The sequence below is a fragment of the Protomyctophum bolini genome (assembly GCF_963924005.1).
Source record: "Protomyctophum bolini genome assembly, chromosome: 2".
NCBI lineage: Eukaryota > Metazoa > Chordata > Actinopteri > Myctophiformes > Myctophidae > Protomyctophum > Protomyctophum bolini.
In genome coordinates, this window is record NC_137863.1 from 40,215,631 (window position 1) to 40,239,331 (window position 23,701).

The 23,701-nt window shown below is 41.0% G+C and overlaps 1 protein-coding gene across 1 annotated transcript in view; it reads left to right on the forward strand.

Annotated features, from left to right (window-relative positions):
• The first annotated feature begins 15,080 nt into the window (after nucleotides 1-15,080).
• The window catches only part of csf1a (colony stimulating factor 1a (macrophage)), a 29,903-nt gene continuing 21,282 nt past the window's right edge, over nucleotides 15,081-23,701 (forward strand). Inside the window, exon 1 of the mRNA XM_080791650.1 lies at nucleotides 15,081-15,264. Within this exon, the coding sequence (XP_080647776.1) occupies nucleotides 15,232-15,264 (33 nt within the window). The 5' untranslated portion in view covers nucleotides 15,081-15,231. The remainder of the gene's footprint in view (nucleotides 15,265-23,701) is intronic.

Here is a 23,701-nt window from a genome sequence, read left to right on the forward strand (position 1 = left end):
TTTTGAGCTGGAGTTTGAGCATACCACCACCGTATCTGGTTTTGTATTGCATACATTTCTACTGTATACCCCTAACTTATCTGGGTATAGATCTATATGTTGCAGTTTTTTCTCCAGGAACTACAAAGGCTGCCCCTGTCCTTCCCGTCTCTGAACATGAGGCCTCAAACCTGCATGGTCACCCCATGGGGGCGTGTGGCGATCCCCCTGCAGGAACCCGTTTAATAATTCAGTGTTTTTAATGGCACCTGTCTTTTAAAACCTGTGATCATGCTGAAAGTTGAATAAACAATAAACATAAAACATAAACATAAATTTCCAGAGCCTCCAGGTCCTTTCCTGGGTTAACCACATCCACGGCTGGGGATATACTGGCTCTGGTTTTGCATATTTGTATTGTTTTGATATGATTGGTTTATTTGCTATGTATGTTTAGTTCTGAGGACCCAGTAGGCCCTGGCCTGAAGCCTACACCCGATATCACCTGCCCTTGGGCTCAGTCCCACTTTTAGGATCATGATTTCCCAGTTATAATAACCCCTCTTCCCTTCTGTATTTTAACTTGAATATATTTTTATATGTTGAATACATTTGACACTTTTGTTACATCAATCGTTACATCGGGTTCATTCTGAACCCGTATCAAATTGGGGAACCTTACCCTGTTCAGTTACATGGTTAATTTGTTTAATGGATCCCTCACTATATATGAAATGACTATGACACCCTTATAGTCATTTCGTATATAGCCCTGCTACACGAACAAAAGTCATTTTGAGGGTGAATAGTCCTTTCAGCACATAGATAGTCTATAAGTCGATTGAATACTTTATTAGACAGAAATGTAAACAGTACTACTACTAAGTAGTCAAACACTTGGTCTAAAAGCAGAGCAACAAAAACTTTCTTGCAGTCTTGTTTCTATTCGGGTCATGTGTATTCAATTCATAAACATGACATGAGAAATAACAAAATATCATCACAAAATATAAAACACATGTACATACAGTGGAAGCAAAAAAAGGGGTTGAAAAGGCGGGCGGAGTGGGGGCTGTGATCACTTGTCTAAGGGAGATAAACCGGTATGATACTCAACATTGTGTCTTATAAGATAAGAGGTATCAACAACCTTGATGGAATTCTGCAACCTACAGCACTCATTCTAATGACTCTATAGTTGTAGAGTTCTCAGAGCTATAGCACTGAACTTGGTGACACTGCATTCTCCTATGAGGCCCCTCACTCCAACAGTCTGGAAATTAAAGTTCTTCCCTCTCTGGCAGAGTGTAGGACTTTGATTTATATAGCCATTTTGTCTCAAGCCAAATTAATTTAATTTATATGGAGTTGAAACAACAGATGTTAAGGAGGCGGAGGAACACACCTTGATCCTATCTATCTGACCTCATTTATACGCGCCCAAAACCACCCAGAATCCCCTATGCTTTTCGTATATCCCTATCTCCATTATAGGAGACAAGAATTGGATAATTATCACCATTTCGGTGGCTCTTCTATGAGTACCACAGACAGTTTACAGCGAGAGCAGCGACTCGACTCCAGCAGTGGAACATTTCCACCTACTGGGGCGCGCTGGATGTCGAGCTTGCGACTGCTCCAGGCCCTGTCCATAGGTTCCCGCATGCTTTGTAACAATTATAACGACAAAGGATTGCCAAGCCAACTCATACAAACTACTCCATGTTTGCTTCTACTGTGGCGGAGTGCACAACCGGTCTAGTTGCCCTCATAATCCCACCAAACCAGCTAACAGTTGACTCCTTAAGCATCTGGCCACCCCCATCAATATCCCCGCCCTAGCCGAAGCGTTCGCTTTCCACCCCAACATCCCATTCGTTCGCCTTTTCATCGATGGTCTTAACACTGGTTTTTCACCAGGTCTTTTCTCACTCCCCGATCAATCCCATTCCTGCAATAACATCCAGTCTGCTCTAGCAGAACCCGACATTGTCACTACTCTACTTGAGAAAGAGGTCAAGCAAGGCTTTATGATAGGGCCATTCGATCCCCCCCCCCATTTCCCTCATGCCGCATAAGCCCATTAGGAGTATCGACCAGAACATACTCTGAAAAGAAAAGGCTAATCATCTAAAGCTGCCCCACACGGTTCGTCCATCCCCAGTATTATCAGTCTCATCCCCCAGAGCCAGCCCCTATTCACTCCACTACCATCTCTCTGATCCGACTCGCTGGGCGCGGTGCCTGGCTGTCCAAAGCTCCCACTCCACCCAGACTCATGGCACATATTTGGCGATGCCACATAGAGCTCAGGCTCTGGAACCTCCTGCTGTCTCCTTTTTCTATAATGATTTTCACTGTAACCGGTCATAGTCGCGGCTTCTCTTTTGGGTCATGAATGGACCAGCCGATCAGTGTGAACTGACAGTAAAGTACTATATCATATCATATCAGTTCTCATCCATTCAGATAACCAAGCCACCATTCACATGTTAAGTTAGACTTTAATATATTAGCGCCCCTCACTTCACACAGGTGTGATTTTTCTGTTTTATTTTGAATTATTACTTGCACAAGTAATAGTTTCGCCCGGCTCGTATGCACCGTCCCAGCCAACCCGCCACTTTTGATGCGTATGCACCGTCCCAGCAAATTGTGCATGATTTGCTGGGACCAGATTACATGGTGTGTACATGTATAACTAGCTCTCAATGATGACGTAAGAAATATGTGGATTAAAGGACCCAATGCCAGAGTGTAATTGGTTTTCGATGGTGACGTAATGACGATATGTGTTGGGAGGATAAAGGTAATGCTCCTGTGTATACATGTATGTAATCTGGCACCACTGCCGTATCAGGCACAATTTGCTGGGACGATGCATACGCATCAAAAGTGGCGGGACGGCTAATCAACTTACAAATTACATATACATGTATATATAGGTTGACAGTTTGTAGCGGTCGAAAGTACTTGCGCGCTCTGCTTGCGCACTAGTTGGCCATTTATGGCCTACTAGTGTGCAACAAGCAAGTATGCACTCGACAGTGCAGATCTAGTTCTATTTGTATTGTATAAAAAAATCCTTATGTGTGTGTGATATAGCATAACATGTTTGAATTGCCTTGATCTTTTTGCAAATAAAAATATGACTAAAACTAAATGGAATTTTATTAAAAAGATTATATCAAAATAATTTGATGTCCACCCCCATATACTGAGAGCATTGGTCCCACACAGCTATGAAACATTATTTATCTCTGATTTCACATTGTTTCAATCATCAAAATCAAAGTCGTACGATTTGTCACACATGTTACCACAGTGAAATTTGTTCTCCGCATTTGACCCATCTCTTGGAGCGGTGAGCCGCAGCCAACGAGCGGTGAGCTGCAGCCGTGCCGCGCTCGGGAATCATTTGATTATTTGAATGATGACATTAATATAGACTTCAGTACCGGATGGCTTGAGCAAATTATACAAAGTATTAGCTTCACATGTTCGCTAACATCAGGAGTGAATTTGATGGACCATAACGTTCCCCTTGTCCATTCCAATTTGAACAGACAAATCATCTAAACACATCCATGTGTCTGCATAAAAGAATGACTCACTTTTGATTAAAGTTCCCATGATGCTGTGTTTTCCATACCCTTATGGTTTGAGGAGTTTATCCCACCAGCCACTATAACAAAGAGCCCTGGAGGAATGGCTGTCTTGCTTGTGTAGCCCCCAACCTAGACTCGACCCACAACAACCCTGCCAATCGGGCTCAGGCATATAGGGCCTATACAGATAGCATAATAGCAGGAACGTACCGGAAATTTAGCATCATATGCAGGTGTGTATACAATAACATGCCGCCATGAAGCAGGGTAAAAAAAGCGGACTGATTAGAGTCTAATCATGTGCAACAGTGCATATGATAGTGGTTTTGCCCCCTGAACCTACACTAGACTGGAGCAGTTTTTCAGTGGTGCAACCACTCCTACAACCAGCAATGTCTGTGCGTATCTATGTAGCCCGTGCGTATCTATGTATCAGTGGTCTGTCATGAGCACGAGTATATGACTTATTAGTACCAATAGGGGGAGCCAGAAACAGAGAGAGATAGTGCTGTGCCTGCTGCCTGCTAATAATCACAACTGAGTGGTGCTAGACTAAATCTGCCGTGTATGTCTGTATGCAAAGTCGCTGCTCCCCAATGGCTGCACCAATGGCCCTGAATTTGCTTTTGCACACAGGCATTCCCCATTACATTATGGAGGTCTTAACGAGGCCCTATTTTTCATTTAAAATAATTATGTAACGCTGTTTATTAGCGGTTTTCGCCAACTCTCTAGTTTTCTAGAGAGTTGCAACCCGTGTTGCAACCCGTCAGCGGACACATGTTACCTATTTAGTATTGATGCTAATCGCGTTATGATTACTAAGGCACGGTCTCCTGAGAACGAAGGGAGCCATGCATCTCTCTCTCTCTCAATGATTAGGTGCGACTGTGTGTGTGTGTGTGTGTGTGTGTGTGTGTGTGTGTGTGTGTGTGTGTGTGTGTGTGTGTGAGTGAGTGAGTGTGTGTGTGTGAGTCGAGAGAGAGAGATACGTACAGAGAGGCAGAGACAGTGCTTTGAGCTTGCTTTGTGGGCCACTTGGGGGTTCGCAGACTACCTGCCTCAAACTGCATGTATCAATACCAGGCTATGATCTGTCTTCACTAAAGAGTGGACTAGTGTTTGTAAACTAAAGAAAACCGTCTCTATTAGACACAGGTGACTGGTGAGGTTAATTATAGATGTCCACAACTGGCACAACAGATCGATCAGCAGAGGGAGCCACACAATCACATGATGACAAGGCATGCTGTTAATGGGCATATATGCTGTACCTATAGTTCAAACACAAACTCAATGAATTTTTTTTATAGAGCTATAGATCTTTGGAACAAGTTAGCACTTGACATCCGTCTAACAAATAATAATATCAGCCTTTAAGAAAAAGATAAAGAGTTATTTACTTGAATGACCAGTTGAATGAACAACTTTAGGCTAAATTTTTTTATTTTTAAGTTATTCTGTTAGTTATTCTGTCTAGTGTTTGTTTTAATCTGTTTTATACGTAATTGAGAATTGATGTATGTTATTTAATTGTGTTTTATATACTGATATTGATTAACTGAATTGAAAGCAAATCATGTTTGCCTTTCCTTTCATCAAATCCAAAAACTGTTGACAATTGAGGCTTAACTGAATACAGTACAGTAGGCCTACATCAAATGAATGAATTAATTCTAATAATTGTAGTTTAATGCTTTTGTAGGAAATGGACATATACAAATATAGTTCTATTTGTGAATTTGTGGATTTGTGACAGGAAGCCAGCCTGCGTGGAAATGGTGAGGATAAGGTTGCTGTTGAATGTCTGTTAACTAAAAGTGATTCCAAAAAGATATATCTTTGTACTCAAAATCAAAAGTGATTGAGAACTCAAACAATGATGTTATTCAGGTATTACCTGAATAACATCATTGTTTGAGTGTATTGAGTGTATTGTTTGAGTGTATTAAATACATCTGCAGCAATTGTATTTACTGATGGCAGTAAATAAATCTGCCAAGAAATGGCAGAATGCCAGGAACGAGTCACCATCTGTTGTCTGCTTGACCTATCACAGAGCAAAACTATATGCCGTTGATGACACACATCCGGTTACGTCACGTTACAGCACAATTAGTTGCCCCTATCGAATTCAGTTACCCCAGGCTGAGCTCCCAGGGGTTGACCCATGCCCGACTGCCCGGGGCAGGTAAATAAATTGGTCGGGCAGGTGAAGTTTGCTACCGGGTTGCCAGACCGGGCAGTCTGTGTGAACCTTGAGTGGGGATGCAACCGTCTTTAGTTCGATATAAACGCAACACAATATATGTGACCAGATTTGACTGAGAGCCTGCCATCGTGCAACCTCCAGCTTTTCATCTGGACCCATGGACCCTGACAAAGGCTTTTACAGACGAAATGCATAGGTCGTTATATTTAATGCTCTTTGCCGAGATGCCGCTTAAATAAAGGCTTTTCTACTTGACTGTAGCATAGTGCCTTGGACCTCTTTTTGTACTTTTTGTGCTGGATTATATTCACATAGAGCAGACGTCAGTTTTACAGCAGTAAATTGTTCAAGACAAGCCAGCAAATACAAAGGGCAAAAAGGGAAATTCAAGTCAGACTCGTGGGAGGAGAAACAATTAAAGATACATTTGTGGCAAGCCAAAATGTTCTCTGTCACACAAATTGTAGAACCATCAATGCGAATTTTGTCATAATGATGGAGTATCCTGTTTTGATTTGCTTCAAATGGTCACAACAAGCTGCATGGTCAGTCAATTTAATAACAGTTAAAGTCTCTAAAGTATTCCCTTGATGAAACACACTTTTAGAGCACACAGTGGTAATGAGGACTATATCAATACATGGCACATGCCAAGACATTTTGAAATACATTATTTTTTGTGTATTTTTAAATAAAAAGTCCCTACAATTAGATTTTAAATTAGGCTACTTCCTGCAAATGTACTGCGTGATGACATACAATGATTTAAATTCTTCATTGGGAATAACCCCTTGAGATTAATCATCTCGTTTTCAAGAGGGTCCATAGATGCATACATTCAGAATCACATGATAGCTATTGTAACTTCCTCCACTCGCGGGAGACACTATTGGGCTGCTACGTTCTTTATCCAACTCAAGATGACAGCCAGACAGTGCACTGGTTGATTGAACACTTCATTAACAGTTAAAAAAGCACAGGAAAGTACAGTTCAATACAAGGTCTGCTAAGAGGATTACCCCAAGAAAGCCTATATGACTCAATTCAGCAAAACATTGAATGACATACAAATGCAAAAACATAATTTAAAAATCAAAAAGCTGAATAATTTGAATATGTACAGTATACGGTTCCAGGGGTTCCAACATCCTTACTGACAGGTGGCACTAGTCATTAGTCCGGCGTCGTGTTATTCCAATTGGTTCCGAGTTCCGACCCCCACATTACATACCCTATCCCTAACAAATCGCACACGGAAGCCACGTATAGTCGAAGTAATGATGTCAGAGTTATGGGCAGTCCCCTCACCCAGCGCCGCATGCTTGTCCTCAAATCCTGTGCCCTCCTGAGCCACCCATGCATAGTAAGTTGGCCTACTGACAGTGTCCACCGAAACAATGGCGTGAATAATCCATTGTTTCAAAATTGACATTACCTCCTGGATCCACTGAATAAAACAAGGTGACCTTTGGCCTTCCAGTTACACAGGATACATAGCCAGCAACAATAAGGCAAATGCAATTGCACTACTTAGTTTACCCGAAAGGCCCTCTTGGGACTACTACCCCAAAGATGGTGGTTAGGGGTGGTTATGTTTCAAAGTTCGAGGTTGAGGCAAAAGTTCGGGACTGGTGTGGAATTAGTGTTTTTTTTATTTAATTTTTTTATTTGTGGTCCTGGCACAAAACAATTGTTCCCTGTATGTTTCATCAACAAATAATTCAGCAAAAACCAAACCACATGTAGGCCATAACTACCAGATACAACTATGGTGGAAGGAGATGATTAAAGGCTTTTCTGTATTGGGTCCAGATTTTGATCGATTTTTGAACCACATGGTTCTTCAGTCACGGCCTCACAGGTTCTCGTGATACCAGCAAGGAGACTCGAGAGACAAGAAGCCTAGAATAAAAAATTGTGGTTGACCATAGCGATCCATCTCTCTGTCTGTAGTGATTTAAATTTGTATTTTAATTTAGCAATAGTTGCTGACCAGCTAGCCTAGTAGTTCAAAGAATTGAACTGAGGTCCAGCCTCCGGGGAGCCTGGGCAGCCCACAGCCTCCGGGGAGCCTGCCCAGCCTGCACCGGGGAAGGCCTCCTGACGCCCCCTGCTCTATACTCAGCCTGCGACAATCAGAGACTGTGTCCAGCCCGCATCCACTGGAGACTCTGTCGAGGCTTCACCCATTGGAGACTCAGGTGATGAGCCAGACAGGAAGAAGTTCACAGTCCTCTGGTGACCAAGAGGAGTAGGCCAGTGGACAAGCTTCTACCTCTTATTGAGTCGACTCTGAGACATTTGTTTGAGTTTTGTTCGAATTGTGTCACAGACATTTTGAGTGTAATTAAGAGATTGCCTTTTAGTTCAACAGTATTGCATGCCTATGTGTTATTGTGAAATGCTTTGTTTTGAATTGATTAAGTAAGTGAGGAGGCTATGCCCAAATGCGTTTACTAGAAAAGAAAAATAATAATTTGGTTGTAGGACACCAACAGTTTAACTAAGCCATAGCCTATATTTCAGACAGAAGTCCATAGCATAACATTATTATACGATAACTTAAGAGACATACAACAAGGGAAAATTATAAAAGTAATACAATAATCTGACCAGTCTGAAGCGAGTGGTGCAACAGCACCCCCTATTGGTACTCTAAACATCGGGACATAGGTTAAGACATAGGGACATTGCTGTTCCTGCACCACTCCAAGCCGCACTTGCACTAGCCTCAACAACCTTACAGGCGTATGCAAAGGCTAAATTTATGTACCGGTAATTTACATAGCACTCTAGTGTATACTCACTGTGCAGATGTTCTACTGTTAGACAGATTTTAGGTTCTTAGCATGCTTATGATTCTATTTCTATGTATTTGATGTATTACCATGTGTCGTTGCTTACTGTAAATCACCCTCGATTAAGAGCGTCTGCTAAATGCCTAAATTGTAAATTGAAAACCAGAGAGGACAAAAATACTAATAATCCCAACATAATGACAAACAGCTGGGTGTTAAGGTTTTCCATCACGGCCCCAGTGCCTACAGGACCACTGAGGAAGCACTTTCCAGGCCAAACAACTTTGAGATGCTTCATAAATAGAAATGTCTATATGTAAGTAGTCCAAGAAGGGAGGCATGCTATAATCCGACGGAGCATTAGTTCGACATGCGTCCGCAATGTCTAACTAAAGTACTGCACCCTATGCTGAGACGTTATGGAGTGATTGTGTGTTCACTCAGGACAAATGAATGCACTTCATCTGCTCACTGCAGCAGGCTACAGGACACTTCCTTGGAACAGCTGCTCTCTCAGGAGAAGAGATGGCAGCTATACTGTCAGAAATTGGTTTCACAGTAAGTATTTTACATATTATTTAGATGTGTACATATATGATATGAATCTAATTGGGTTCATACTTCACGTATATGTTACAGAGATTATGTTAACATGTACACTGTGTGTCTCAAAACACGTCATTTCTGTGGTCTGTGACCAATCCTCTACAAATATGAAAACACTGAGGTTGCTGGGAGCCAGCCTGGTTCCAGAAGATGCAACAGATGTGGCACACTGCATATTGGTGGAGGGGGAAAGAATTCCTCTGATATTTGACCCTAACCCTAACCCTGCATGTGCCTCATCTTGTTAAATCAATTCGCAACTACCTTAAAGACAAAAACAAATCAAATGCATACTGTACATCCATCCAATGTTCCAGCTAATTACCAGACCTGTTTATCATCTACTGGGGTATTAATGAGAATTCAAGTTGGATGTAAATTGAGTACATTTGCATTACCGTGGTGATGTCACAGATATTCCTGACACGCATCTTAGTGCTATAAAGTGACAGGCTGTCAACTGTGCTTTTGGATCAATCAGTGCAAGCCTTTTTACAGTTGGCTAGTACAGAGCAAATGTGATATGATACTATGTATCATCAACTTCCATCTTGTATTAGAGATGGGAGAAAAACAAGTTAAGTGGAAACACTTGGAACTCACCCCTTTATATGTTTTAATATAAAGGGGTATTTACACTAGGTATATTCATGTGTTTTGTTGCGCTGCAATGTGTACACCTGTGTGCATAACTCCAAATTATGATGATTCATTTTGTGCACATAATGATATATTGGCCAATGTCTTGCTTGAAAATGTTATTTTTCTTACACGCAATCATTCTTTCCTATACTCAAGTAATGAAATGAATGCATTTAAGACCAAATCACCTAACCATATTTCATTCATCAAGTTGTTCCAACTTGTGCTTATGTTACAGAGTGTGAAGACCTGACAGAGGTGACTGTGGAAACAAAGGTTTTGACCACGGAATGCATTCATTGTTTTTATTCTTATTTAGTCCTTTTAAAGCTTTTTGTCTTCTTGATGTACGCACTTTGAGATTTGTCGCAGTTAACTATGGCATTATGCATTTCCTGTCAGTCAGTTGGTCATGCCCTATGGCATCACGTGATGTCATCAATATTAAGCCCATATAGGAGATCCCTGATGTCATCAATATTGGCCAGCAACTCTACACCTCACCTCAAACCCTTAGATCTCCATATATGGAGCTGACCTGTTCAGACATTCCATATGTTGATCCTTCCTCTTCGAAACCAGAGTTCTCAACAGGCCCGAAAATTAAGGCCCGGCCCTACCTGGGCCCTCATCAAACCCTGTACACTCAAGACACTGCCCCCGCTGCCACCTTTAGATCTCCATATGGAGCTGACCTGTTATGACATTCAATATGTTTATCTGCCCTCAATCAAACCCTGTACAATCTGTACGCTCCATATATGGCCAGTACAGAATTCATTCCATATGTTGGTCTGACACCCCCATGCCAAAGTGCCAGTGCTCAGGCGTCAATGCTGCAAATGTGAGAAGCTGCTGGTCCACACCAACGCCAGTGACATCTGTGCAACCTCTGGTGACTCAAATTATTTTCTGAAGAGGAAAAGATACACACACGATTCAAATTTAATAGATCCATGCAAACTGCTAAATTCCACTGGAAGGTGACCGGTCTCTCAGGCAATTAAGAACTAAGAGACGTTGATGTTTTCTGCGGCCTCACACATGCACACCCAGAGCATGCAAGATAGTAGCAGAGTTGAGCCAAATTATCATTAACCTGAAACTGCTGAAAGAAGAGGGAACATGAGCCAGGAGGAAACTGCAATGTTTCACTGGGACAGACAAATACATGATTGGAAATGAAATGAAGTTATTCATTTTATTCCAGTATTGTCAAAATGAGTTGGAGTATGTTGATGTTAGGTTCCCTATCAGCTGTTACACCTAACAACAGTTATTCGTGTTGTTGTATTAATTTCCACAACATTGGCAGCGCATGTATTCGTTTTGATGACACTGGGGCAAACAAATCCTATTGAAACTTGTTTAACTCTTTGCATTGTCATTCCAAATATGCAGTAAATAAGTACATTTATATGGTCGGGGGAGAAGCAAACCATGGTTTGATCATTTGTAGGATATTTTGTGTACAGATGTAGTCTCTCGAGACAGACTGGGTTCCCAGATTGGTACACGATGACCAGATATGATGAGATTCTTTCATGTTCATGTAAGGGTAATTCGACTAGTTACTGTATATTTAATTACAATCATGCTACCTAATCAGGAGCAGGCTGCTGAGCCAGTACTTGCACAACCTGGACATGACCCGGTAACAACAAATTGATGGTTTGATGGAAGCCACTATGATGCTGTTGTTAGACGGAATTTAATTAGGGACGACACCATGTACCATAAAACCAGTGAAGTGCTTAACTAGTGTAAAGTTCTTAGTTGGCCGACTGAAGTGCAATGATGAAAGGTTTGGGGGGTTTATTTTTACCCAAACAAATCCTCTACCAACAGTTTATCCAAGGCCAACTGATTCATTTTGGAACCTCCCTCTTATAGGGAGTGGATCCTACCACATGGCAATGGCATGACATCAATTAAAAGTCATTAACCCAGCTGGCAGCTACTGTACACATTCTCATAGTCTATGACGTACCTAAACCTTCAAAGGATGTTGTACAACATAATATAAGTATACATTTTCTACCTTATAATCAACAGACCATTAAAATATAGCTCTTAAATAATACAGACAGACAACACACACCTCCTCGGCACCCTCCAATCTAGAGAAGCGTGCCAGCACTGATGACATGCATTCAACAGAAAACTTCAAACATTAGGCCTGGGCTACACCTGTCTGGATATTTTTCAAAACGCACATTTATTTGTGCGTTTGGGTTGGGCCTTTCAGACACACGCAAACGGCGTTTTCGGGCCACGGATAAATAAGTGAAGATTTTCCTAAATATCCAGATCAGTGATCTGTGTAGTTATGCGAAGCGGAGCTTTTGAGAAACGATGACGTCACTGCTCATTAGCGTTTATCATTTTTACTATAGGTGAGAAATGCAGCTTGCGCATGGAAATGACAGGGATATATCTATCATGTTCATGTTCATGTTCTTATATCACTGTGTTAATAACTTATCATTGTTGCATCAACTGCACCACGTCAGCAGCAAGCAAAGGCTCTGCATGCTGCATCCAATAATAAATAGTATCAGCCTACTAGTCCAGTCCACGGTGGCCACCAGATGTTCGTATTAGTGTGGAGGGTGGAGCTTGAATAATAGGTTAATTGCGGACCTACAGATAAACTGTGTATAATGCGTGGCGTGTGCATAGCCATGTGAAACTAATTCTCTAATTCTCGTAAAGTTAGTCTGACAGCTACACCAGCGCACGCGACATATGGTCCGTGGATGTGAGAATCATGCATTTCCTGGCCCATTGTGGCACCCCCTACGACGATGAAACATGACGAAACATGACGGTCGTATTGTTTCAGGGCTATGAGAAGACATTATAATGATTTGTCAAAGGATAGAGTAGACTGTAGACATCGCGTATTTTGCTGTCCGTTTCATGGTCAAGGAGGGGGGGGGGTAACCCAAACCCTCTCCCGACCCCCAGCGGACCTCGGACCAATGCTCCTTCCAACCAATGCTCCGTCGGATCATAGTATGCCTCTCATGGAGGGGGAGAGAGAGAGAGAGAGAGAGAGAGAGCACAGAGCGTGACATGCTGACAAGACAATGCAAGAAACATGTTCCACTTCCACTCACAATTGAGGTGGCTTTTAAAATGTGGCAGCCTGCTCTGGACTGTATACTGTAGGTATGAACTATGAAGTGTGAGATATGAAGTGTTAGATTACCATAATGACCGTAATCCTGAATCATATTCCATCATATTCAAGGGCTTTTGGAGATAAATGAGACAGTCACTTTAGACTAGAGTACTGCAGAGGGTAGGTGTGTGTGCGTGTGCGTGCGTGCGTGCGTGCGTGTGTGTGTGTCCGTCCAGCTGGTGCTCATTGATGGCCGTTAATTTCAAGGCAATTATGTTTATGCACATATTATCCTGCTCATCACTGTGCACAAATGTATTATATATAGATACATCTTTGTGTTTGAGCACAAATGCATTTTGAGAACCCTCACATTTTCTGGAAAGCGTGCACACTGTGCAGCCCCCACACACCATCATTCTACAGTTGTGGCCCCCGGCCTAATCTAGTTGAATACCCCTGCTGTAGGTTACAACAACAAACACCTGCATATCAACGGTAAGGTGAATACTGTGCATGCAACGGACTGAGAGAAAACGCTATTGTTACTGCTACTGAATTAGTTACATTTTTGCAAGAAACTGTGACATAGACTATCATATGAGTGACAGACAGGCTGAGACAGCTTGTTTATTTTTGGACCACATTGCTTATATGAAACTATTTTAAGATGAATATGATATTCTCCATATGTTTATGTTTATTTATTTGATATGGACATAACAATTACATTGCTCATTGCACAGTTGTACAAATTGTAGATGCATCGTTTACAGTGTGTTAGCACATGTGCTAGAGAAATTACTTCCATGAACCCCTTGGCAGGGCAGGGCAGAGAGCACTGGGGGGGCAGGGGCTCAAACTCCAGAAAAGGGCACATGTGTACAAAAAATAAACCCTTATTGGCCCCCCACACAAGCCCTTTTTGGCCCCCACATACAGTAAGCCCTTATTCCCCCCCACACAAGCCCTTATGTGCCCCCCACAAGCCCTTATTAGCCCCCACATAAGCTCGTATTGGGGTATACTCGTGTGTATATCTAGTGTGGAGGTGGTGGACAGGAAATATGGTGCTATTATAGGCCTATGTAATAACTTGCAGACAAGAATACAAATCTGTGGGTTAGTTCCAGACAACTGTTTAAGCATTTGCCAATAATCTATCAATCATGTGATTGTAAATATGCTAGGCCTATTTGTCAATAGCCTATTTATGAATTATGGTCCTATGATACATAGAACCATACTGGAAACAAGTCCCCAGGACTTATTTGTATCGTCCTTTTAGCCTAAATGCTTTATGGGCCTAAAGAAGAAGAAGAAAGAAAAAAGAGACTAATAAGTATACAATCGATATATACTGTATATATATATATTGAATATATATTCAAATATATTTAATGAACAACACTGAACAACAAAAGCAAGACTAACAGTATAAAATCTATCATGGGATCCTTGGTTTCTGATAAATTTGTTGGTAAAGTGGGGCACGTTTTTGTTCTCCAAAGCCGCCTACAGTCACAATAAACCACAAAGCTAGTCCCATTTGTGTTGCTTGGTTAGTAAATCAGTCAGTAAAAGAACGGAGAAAGCCATTAATCTTTTTTGCCAGCTGTTTGCACTTCACAGTAAATTTTGCGGTCAAATATGAAGCCACTTTTTCCTGGGCAGCTATTCTTCTAGAAGCTACAAAATTTGAGTGGCGCATTAATATTGTAGCCAAGTTGAGACTGGTCTTTCTCAGAGCTGCAACCCAAACCAAATGACACTAAAGAGCTATATTAAACGGGTCTAGCGGGAGGCTTATACTGTTACCAGTAATATGTGTAATAACCACAGCTCTAAACCCCCGTTTTCACTGTCCAAGTCTATTATCCCCGGTGATAATCAGAGTAATACTAAAATTGAACGGAGAAGAGTATACAGGTCTACAGTGGTCAATATAAAGAACCAGTGAGAAGAGGGCATCAAACATTAACCCCCCACCCCCCTCTCTCTGTCTCTCTCTCTCTCTCTCTCTGTCTCTCGCTCTCTCTCTCTGTCTCAATAGTGACAGTCAAGCAGCAGAGCTCCACCTTGAAGTGCTTCAGTCAGTCTGTCGTGAATACTGCTCTGTCCCCATGTCCTTTCTCCAGCACAGGCCAGCACCTGGAATGTGACACAGCTAGGCTGATCTTTGCCACAGACAGACAACACCTCTGTGCCAATGACTCTAAAAGTGGACTTTATTTCCTTTTACTTGCCCAGGTCGGCCAGATGAACACACACAAACCAGTCCTTACAGCCAAGGTAAGTCACTCTACAGGCCTTGTATCCATGTAATAAAATAAATTAGTGTGTTTTCTCACAGTTAATTGTTTGTAAGCTCATTGTGAGTCAACTAACTAGAACTGGAGTTCCCTCCATAGTAAAGCTGTCACGTCCAATGATTCTGGTTCTAGTTGGTTGTACCAGCCATAAAAAATGAGGTAAATAATCAAACAATTTAACTTTTTCTCCCTTACCTCACAGCACGGAATCAGTGATCTACCCACCCACCTCGCCAAAAACTGTACTTGCGTAAAAGTATTATTGTTACTTTAAATAATAACGATTCAGATATAAGTGAAATCCAAAGAGTAAGACTAAGAAAGTATCTACTGAAAAGAAGAATAAGTACTGAGTCACTATATTAAATGATCATAATGTAATTGAAATGTCTAAAATAGAAAATTGGAAGTTGTATTGTCCAATAGAAATAAACCAAAAAAATACAAAATAACTATGTGCTAATTCAAATATGGCCTAAACCATATTATACCAATTATCAAATTAAGGCGGACAAATCTGTCTACTCAAGGTTCAAGGTTGTTGTAACATCTTGTGTACAGGTATGTAAGAGTAAACTTAGTTTTGGCTTCCTTGAATCAGACAATGAATGCAGCAGCATAGATAATAATAATAATAATAATAATAATAATAATAACAATAATGATAAAACTGTAAAAAGGGGGAAGGAGAGAGTCCAAAAAAAGAGCACAAAAAGAGAACAGCAGCATATGTACACATGTATATGATCTCAGCATTCTTTCCCCAAGAAAGATGCCAGTATAGTATGTGCTACAGCCGATTTGGAAGGAACCGTTCAAATGTAATAGTGTAAAAGTCATAAGCAAAATGTAGCCAAATTTGACCTTTCCTCCTAGAAAAAGTAACATTTCTTCTTCACAGAATTTACTTGGATAAAAGTGAAAAGTCAGTTGATTTAAACTTTAAACTTTATTTAGATTTAACGTACAAATATAAGTTATGTTATCTTTGCCTTTAAAAGCGGCTCACCATTCCCCCCCCCCCCCCCCCCCCCCCCCAAGTTATTTAAGGTGAGCAACGCAGTCGTACTCTGAAGTATATTACACACAGGTGGTTTTGGCAAGTTGAGAGGAATGGACAGCCAGACTGAGGAGTGATAGCTGCATGTGAAGAGATTTGAACACAGATCACAGACGGTCTGGTCTGTAAAGTGGCAACAGATTTTTCTTAAGAGAAATGCTGGAAATATTTACCCTCTGCCCTTGCTAATATGTGCCTTTTTCCACATTTCATTTCCACTAAGCTTATAGTTAGGCCTAGGCTCATTCAACTTCGATTTATTTCACTTTAAATGTCACACATCAAGCTTAGTTGTAAAATTGTTGTAAAATGGTGGGTGAAATGTATTATTTTTGTACAAGCCACACATGAATTGCCTTTTCATCAATAATAATAATAATAATAGTAGTAACAACAACAACAAATATGGTGTGTGTGTGTGTGTGTGTGTGTGTGTGTATATATATATACATGGACGTATTATTGGCTGTTACATGTGTAATTTGACATGTATGATGTAGCATCAAAGTGTAATTTTATCTCTGCCTCTTGGCCAGTTCCCACTTGTAAAAGAGACTTGTGTTTTTACTGGTTAAATAAAGGTAAAAAATAATATATATATATATATATATATATATATATATATATATATCGCCTATGTGCTTTCCTTGTCCGAATACACATTATCTCATAGTGTTGTAAGTTCTCTAATAATAAAGTACAAATAAAGGACACATAGAGCATAGTGTCAGACAGAAGTTGTGTGCCAGGCTGTCAGGTATACTATCCCCAGAGCTGGATCCCTGAACGAGCCTGGCGGGAAAATTGGGCCAACTGCGGCAGACCGTTCCAGAGCCCCGCCCTGAATTTCAGAGCCTGATTAAAAAAGGCCCCAAATATAGAGGCACATTAATGAACAGGCACAGCACAGTAGGCAACTACCGGGAGCCCAGAGTCATTAAAAGTCGTTAAAAAAGGCCCAATGGGATTTTCTGCCCAGGGTCTCAACAGGTTCAAGAATTGCCTCTGCTAACGACAAAGCAAAATAGTCCGTTTTGCTGTCTTTTCTGCTTGCCACAGTGAGGCACATAAGGTCCTACTGCCTGGTTGTTGAAGACTCCTTTTTTACGCTACATCAATTCTATCATTGCTAAATGCACCGGGTGCTGAAACCAGATGGATGCATTTGTTTCTTCTCGACTCGACTACTACAATAGCCTTTCTCCGGTTCACCCATCTGCACCACAAAGCCACTACAGCTTGTTCAAAACACTGCTGGCCAGACTATGCCTACTTACAGTACTAAGCCAGTACACACTGTATCACTCCAGTCGTCAAATCCCTCCTTTGGCTCTCTCTTCAGGCTTGCTCCGATTCTCTGATTCTGCTCTCCATAATACCTGTCAGATTCCATCATTCCTTATACTGTATGCTCTCCTGTTCCCTCCATTCATTAGATGTCACATACCTTTCTGTCCCCAGAATCAATACAAAATCAGGCAGCAGGGCCTTCTCCCACCGGGCTCCTTACGTTTGGAACCTTTTACGTACCTCTGTAAGAGACATCCGACCCTAAATTTTTTTTTCTCCACAAACGAAACACATTTTTTCCTGTTTACTATGATAGACCATAATCTCTGCGTGTGCCCATGATCTGTTTTCATCGTAATATGTTGGAAAGTGATACTATGGAGACGTTTGTGTGATTTAGCATTTTAAATAAATAAAGCTTATAAAAAGCAAAGCTTTTACACACAGGCGACAGGTGCATATAGGAGAGGGTAAGGTGAACAAACACCCGCACACTGTCTTCAAATGCAGTGAAAAAACTTAAATAGGGAAACAGCAACATTTCGGCATCAGGCTATATTTATGGATCCATAAAGATCCATAAATAAAGCCTGATGAAGGGCACATACGTGTTTGTTCTTTTTCAAATAAATAAAGCTTGAAATTGATATGGGGTACAGCCTAGGCCCCACAGGATCTGTACAGCCTATCACTGCCAGCCCTACTCCCAGCTGCCCCCATCACCATCATGAGGGTAATCTATGCTGATCATTGTCATACATGCAGGCAGCACTATCGTTTCATTCCAGAAAAGCAGAAGTCGATCGTTAGAGAATGTTATGAATGCAGTATGTTATTTTATGATCAAAATACTTATTACAAACATGTGTTTGAATTAATCACTTACAGAACATTTAAGCATCTCCTTATAAACAATGTTGTCAGTTGGTTCCCTCCTCATCACCCACCACTGTAAAAATGTTCACACTGGTGGTTCTCGTTACGCTGGAGAAAGCACAGTAGAGCTGAGCTGCCCATGAGTGAACACGGGCTGAGGCAATTCATTCTTTTGCCCCTGAACGTTGTTGATGGAGCTGGTGATTGAGAAAGACAGCGTGACAAAATATTCACACTCTGCTAGTGTCTGGCTGTAAAGGTCCTGCATGCAGACTGGCAGCTCAGTATACTGGTGATATACTGTGCTGTTTTAACCACTCTCTGTAGAGTCTCTGGCTCGTGGTCACGAGTGGAGCATCTTCCATACAAAGCAGTGACACATTGTGTCGCTACTCACTTTCCACTGCATGTGAAGTTTTGTGAACAGGGGCATGTTCTCCCTGCAGCTCCCTGCAGATGGGGCATGTGTGCAGTACAATGCTGACAGTTTACCACGGACAACTCATGCTCAGACAAGCACACACAAACAGTGTCTTTTCAATTATAGGAGTGAGATGGAATGGGATATGGGATGACATGAATTGCTACGGTCATAGACAGGTCACTGACCATCATTTGCACCACTGAGAACAGTTTGCAACGGAACGCAATAAACCACTGCCATGTGTAAACTTAGCACGCTGATTGAGTGCATGTGACTTTGAATCAGGGTTCATCGTCATGCCGGCTTGTGGTGGACAACTCTGAACATTTCGGGTCCATTTGTGCACGCTCAGAGTTATGGGGGTCCTTGAAAATAAGAAGTTTGAGAACCACTGTACTGGCAGACCCCAAATGTGCCATATAGTGTCTTAGATAGTAAATCAGTATCATATATTCTGAAGAAAACCTGGAGACTCACATCCATGGGTCTCATGATCAAAATAAGAACGTTATAATGTTATGTGAAAACTAAATCTAATATTTGCCACAGACAACAAGTCTTGCCACAGATTTGTCTGGACATATTGATGACTCCTTCTTTGAATGAATGCACAGTCTATTTGCTTTCTATTTCCATAGCAAATTATCAGTGTTACATGTATAATTATTTTCTCGAGGCAATCAACCAAGGGTTTATTTTGTTATGATGTCTTCTCAGATTGCATAAGAATAGACCGGCAGTTGTATGGAGTGTACATGGCGCTGGCATGCATTTGTGTAGCAGAGGAAGGGGGAGTCCCTTAGGGGTCTCAGACCAGGGTCCCTGGACCCTGGGTGTTCCCGAAAGGTCTTCCACATCATTAGTTCACATCATTAGGCTACACACGCATATACTGTACGTGCAAGTCAACATATTATTGTCCATTAAATATGTGTTTATGTGGCAAATCTGTATTTTAAGGACAGGGCTTTTGTGCCGGGATTTGCAAAGTTAACTTATACAGTGCCACTTTGTGGACAGCAGGTGTTGAAGGCGTCATTGGCAACGAGGGCCATATGGGAAAGGCGTCAAAAGGCATCCTGTGGTATTGAATATGATTATGACATCTGGTTCCACTTTTGGCAAGGCTATAGTCGACAGTAGATGGCTGGTGAGCAAAAATTGATACATCTCTTAAAAACAGAACTAAATCATCAAGGTTCAAGGTTTCTTTATTTTGTCTCCCAAGGGAGAAATCTGTCTCGGACCCCAAGGACTCGCCTGCACAGTTGCTGCGTAGCCCTTGTCGCCGCATATATCTAACAGTTTATCACACGGCAGAGTAAATGCAGCAACCAGCCAGCCAGCCAGCCTGCCTGCCAGTCAGTCAGTCAGTCAGTCAGTCAGAGTTTGTGGCTTGGGTACCTATCCATTTTCTACTGTGATGGATTGTTTGCTTTGAGCTATTACTGGAGAGGAAAGTGGATGTGAAAAATGATTCCATTTGAAAGTGAGTGGGCATATCTCAAAAGTGAAGGGCCCAAGGTAACTTTATTCTGGCCACAGGTTTTGTCCAATGTGTTCCAGTGGGGCTGTAACAAAACAACAAACAATTGCATTATCTTTTGTACCCATTTCCCAATATGGAAAGCAACAAATCTTACGTTATAACGGAATACATGATTTCCCTGAGCTCAGTGGACAAAGATGGATTACGTTACTTGAACTGATTAAAATGCAGGACTCCAGGTACAAACTCCCAGGCAGAAAAAGTGCACTGCCGTATCTTTGGAAACTGTGGAAAGCCGTAAATTGATATGCATATATATATATATATATATATATATATATATATATGAAACATCAGAAGATTTCAGAAAAAAACAACTAAGAATGTATCAAAGTAACGATTACTATCAAATACTAAATAATCAAACGAATTCCATGAAACAAATAAAATAGTTTAGGTCTCGGACATCTAATTTCTCTTTTGGGTCTCCAGCTAGAACGCGTGGGAACCACTGAGCGGTTTAACTAATGAACCACCTGGTTCCTCCCAGGCTTCAGTTATCAGGATACTCATGAGTCATGGCAGCAATGGCACTAATGGCAGCATTGTCAAATTATACTGTACATTCATATCTACAGACTTAGTTAGTTACATACATATACATACAGTATAGGCTACAGTATGCATATTATGTACATGCAGTGTGTGTGTGTGTGTGTGTGTGTGTGTGTGTGTGTGTGTGTGTGTGATGCCGCTGAATGAAAGGGTATATTACCGGTAGATACCGTACGTTTTATACTCTACTCCTTTTCAAACATGTAGAATTAGTATTGTTTGTTGTTGCCTGTGAGGCTTGTTTTTGTTTTGTCTTCTTCACATTGCATTTTTTTTGTTGAATTTGTCTAATTTTAAAATGTAAAAAAAAAAAAAAAAGAAAGCCATTCATTCATTCATTCATTCAATACACATATATACTGTACATAGGCTATGCATGTACTGTATATTTTGTTCATAAACCTAGTTGTCTAATGGAAAAGTTGTCCCAGAGTCTTCTGGTCTGGGCATTGAGGCTGTGGTACAGTAATTTGCCAGACAGTAGCAGCTGAAACGGTCCATGGTTGGGGTGACTGGTGCAACATACTGTAAAAGGCTTTTTTATTATAGGCTGAATAGATAAATTTAGACAAGAAAAATCAGATTGTTTTTTCCTATATTATTATTGAATCATCATGCTGACCATAAATTGCCTTTTGGCTCAAAAACACTTACAAATCTTTTGATTTATAAAGACAATACTGCTAGTATCCTCCAATATTCTGTCCCTCTCTGTGCTGAAATATCTTGGCTCTTGGCTCTGTGTGAACCAATTTGCAATAGCTGTGGCCTACTTCCTCTGACTGACAAGGAATTAAGAAGAATTTAATATTGAGGGCGTTGAGGGCAATGACTATTTTGAAAACCAATCCCATTTTTAATTGTTTGACCCCGTCTTCTACCCTGAGCCATTCTAGGCTAGCAAGATGGGTGGGGAAAAGGTGGGTCATGTGCCCCAGGCCGAGAATCAGTTTGTTTCGGGAACTTTGAAGCTACTGCAGTATTTATAGGCCAGTCAATAGTCAAAATTTGACGCAAAATAAATTGCAATAGTAATCGTTCAATGTTTTTTATGATCCGTAGGGTCATCCAAATAACATATGATTATTTATATACATTTTAGATCATGGTAAATTCAAGGGTTGAACGTTAAAACCTATATAAGGTAAAAATGTCTAATTTGAATTACGCTTTAAGTAGCATGTGACATGTCAAACTAGTTTTGCATAAAAAACACTCCTTTGGCTAAAAACGGCCATTCAAAAATGTGATGAGGTCATCACATTTGGGTGGCCATTAGCCCAAGGAGTGTTTTTTGTGCAAAACTAATGCTTGGAATGGGTTTAGAATCATGAATCATGAACCATGATCCACAATTTTACAATACAACCATTTTTAATATGTTATTTGGATGACCCTAAAGATTACAAAACACCATGAACGATTACTATTGCAATTTCTTTTGGGTCACGCCCATTTTTAGCTTAGCTTGACTGGCCTATTATTGAGACGTTGGCGTACCAGGAGGTGCAAGCATATTCAAAGTTGCATTGGATGGTTTACTTTTTTGATCACCGTTGTTGCCATGCTTTCACCTGTAATTTTTTGTCAATAATACAGGCCAAATAGCTAGTCTCTTCTTGACTGTGTCATCAACTCTGACCTTGAAATCATTTATATGGACCCAAAAAGAATGGATTCTGTTTTACCAAGGTGTAGTGGCAGTTTGTTATCGGTAAGCCATACGGATTTTGGTCCTAAACCTGCATTTTGTCCTTTCCAGAGATCAGCAGTTACAGGCAGCATTCATGTCGTTAATGTACTGTATAGAAGGAACAGTAACGGCCCCATTATGCTTCATTGAGGAACCCCGCAGCTCACTGGGAGGGACGAGGACCGTTGATGTCAACCACTTGTTCTCTTCTCCCAACAGGGGGTCGCAATTGTGGTGAGAAAACTGCTAAAACAGTTCGCCACAACCAATTTGGCAGTAATGAGCGAGCCACTTGAAATAATGCAGATGTTTGTAGTTTTAGTTTGGAATTTGTTCTTGCAGCCAAAATTGCAGCCAAAATTGTTTTAGTTTTAGTGGCAGTTTTTGTGGGTGGCTTTTGTTTCCCTCAATGTTCTCATTAAGACATTCTTTTTGGCAACTCTGATCATTTTGTTACATTACGTATGTTTCTGCACGTTTCAATTAGTTGCTCATTTTTGTTTTTATTGTACTCAGAGTAACATTCATTTCTGAGTTTGATGGCATTAAGAATTTCTCCATTCATGACAATAGTCACACCCGGGGTCACATGTGACATGCAGGGGCCACACGTTGCCCCAGGCACACTGTTGCTCCGATCCACACCCTACTTGGCACAAACATTGTTCAGGATTCTGCCATGAGAATAGCCACACCAAAAAAACTAAATTGGGCACATATGGGGCGCTACAGCAGCCGTGTTTAACGCCATAATTGTGACCATTGGTCTGATCAGCGCAATATAGGACTGGATTTGAAGGCTGCATAACGGACTGAAAATCGATGTATGAATGTAGGCTATATCAATGATTTATCTTTTTTTTTTTTTATATATATATTTCTTTGCGGCTTACGCCTTTTATTGGTTTTTTGAAGGGACAGACAGTAGGCTGACAGGAAACAGGAGAGAGATGGGGGAAGATATGCAGTA